At 40.5% G+C, this 1,619-nt stretch overlaps 1 protein-coding gene across 1 annotated transcript; it reads right to left on the bottom strand.

Annotated features, from left to right (window-relative positions):
• Positions 1 to 227: 227 nt before the first annotated feature.
• Positions 228 to 1,349, bottom strand: LOC123240274 (tripartite motif-containing protein 59-like). Its single transcript, XM_044667704.1, has 2 exons — positions 366 to 1,349; positions 228 to 317 (listed from the first exon to the last, which is right to left on the bottom strand). The coding sequence occupies exons 1-2, from the start codon at positions 1,347 to 1,349 to the stop codon at positions 228 to 230; spliced, it is 1,074 nt and encodes a 357-aa protein (XP_044523639.1).
• Positions 1,350 to 1,619: the final 270 nt, after the last annotated feature.

The raw sequence follows: 1,619 nt of genomic DNA on the forward strand, positions 1-1,619 counted from the left end.
ACCTCCCAGAGCTAATTAAGAAGTGGCTAGAAGGTGGAAAGCAGAGTTAAATCCAGATTTGAAATCACATAAACAAGAGGAAATCATGTCACATAGGAATCCCTTCAGCGTATGATAAGTGAGGCACACGGTTTCCTTAACTGTATACATGTTGTTGAAAAAAGAATGATACAGAGACTGAGAAACTTCAGAGAATATCCTGAACTCACATCATGTAAAATGGGCAGCTAGTGTCTGTTAAACAAAAATATTAACATCAACATCACTGAAATGCCTGTCAGTATAAAAATGCTGAAAATCTTTGCAAACTCCACTTTCTTCTTCTCCTCCACCTCCTTCTGCTCCTCCTTTTTCTCCTCCTCTACCTTTTCTTTTTCCTTCTCCTTCTCCTCCTTGGAGGGGATGCTTTGCATCATTTGGGAGGAGAGCTTTATTTCTGGAACCACAAGGTTTTTTATTTGACTGATTTCATTTCTGGCCCACTCTTCCTTCAGGACGGTGTCAACATGGGGACAAATCTCAAAATTTTGAACGCCGGGCAGCTCTCTTTGTTTTAGTGCCTGCACCCGCTGACGAATATTACCTATTTTTTCAAGGAACTTAACTGGTGATTCCTCCTCTGTCAACATGGCAGTCAATCCCTTTAATTCAATTTGCTCCACTCTTATTTCTGTCATTCTTTCTATTTGTGGAATGTATTCTTCATTGAATGCCTTCCCAACATCATCCAAGGCAGATAGTAAAGCATCTTTTTTCAGTTCCAAGATATCATTAAGCTCCTTAAAATACTGGTGGACGTTTTCTTTCTCAATTTGTATGATTTGCTCCACATGGGATTTCTGCTCCTTTAACTTTTCAATGAGCAACCAGAAATCTTCCCATTGATCATCAGTCAACTGCTTGAAGAGTTTGTGGGGCTCATCCTTTACTTTCATGTAGGCACTGAGAATGTCTTCAATGGGGTGCCCGCGGTGCTGGCCAATGGTAAGGCAGTGGCCACACACCGGCTGGCAATCCTGCAGGCAGTAGATGTTGAGTGGCTGGCTGGAGTGCTTGGGGCACATGATGACATCTGGGTGCTCTTCCTGCTGGTATTTTTCAATAATAGCCCTCAGGGCAAAATTGATGGGCAAAGATTCAATGCCAGGGGGAGGGATTTCAATTACACTCCTGCAATTAGGACATGTCAGTGGAGTTCCCATGCCTCTCTGCATGTAGAAGTATCCAGATGCCTGAAGAACATTTTCCAAACAACTTCTGCAAAATGTATGGGAGCATGGCAGTACTCGAGGATCCTCAAATATGCTACAACATATGGAGCATGTTAGTTCTTCCTCAAAATTATGCATTTTCTGTAAAAAAAAAAAGTGCTTTACTGAGTCATTTGCAAATACTGATTTTTAAACAGGTTTCTAGTTGCTAATCATTTAAGAGACCCAGAATTTACTAAGCACCAAATACATGCAATTAATGATACCCAGATACTATCACCACTTAAAAAAAATGGAGACTCCTTAATAGAGGTGGCAATGCCTAGGAGCCAATAGCTATCTAACCTTAATGTGGAACCAAAGTTGATTAAACGAAAAAATACTCCAATTACATTTAAAAATGAAACA

The sequence above is a fragment of the Gracilinanus agilis genome, chromosome 3 (assembly GCF_016433145.1).
Source record: "Gracilinanus agilis isolate LMUSP501 chromosome 3, AgileGrace, whole genome shotgun sequence".
Classification (NCBI taxonomy): domain Eukaryota; kingdom Metazoa; phylum Chordata; class Mammalia; order Didelphimorphia; family Didelphidae; genus Gracilinanus; species Gracilinanus agilis.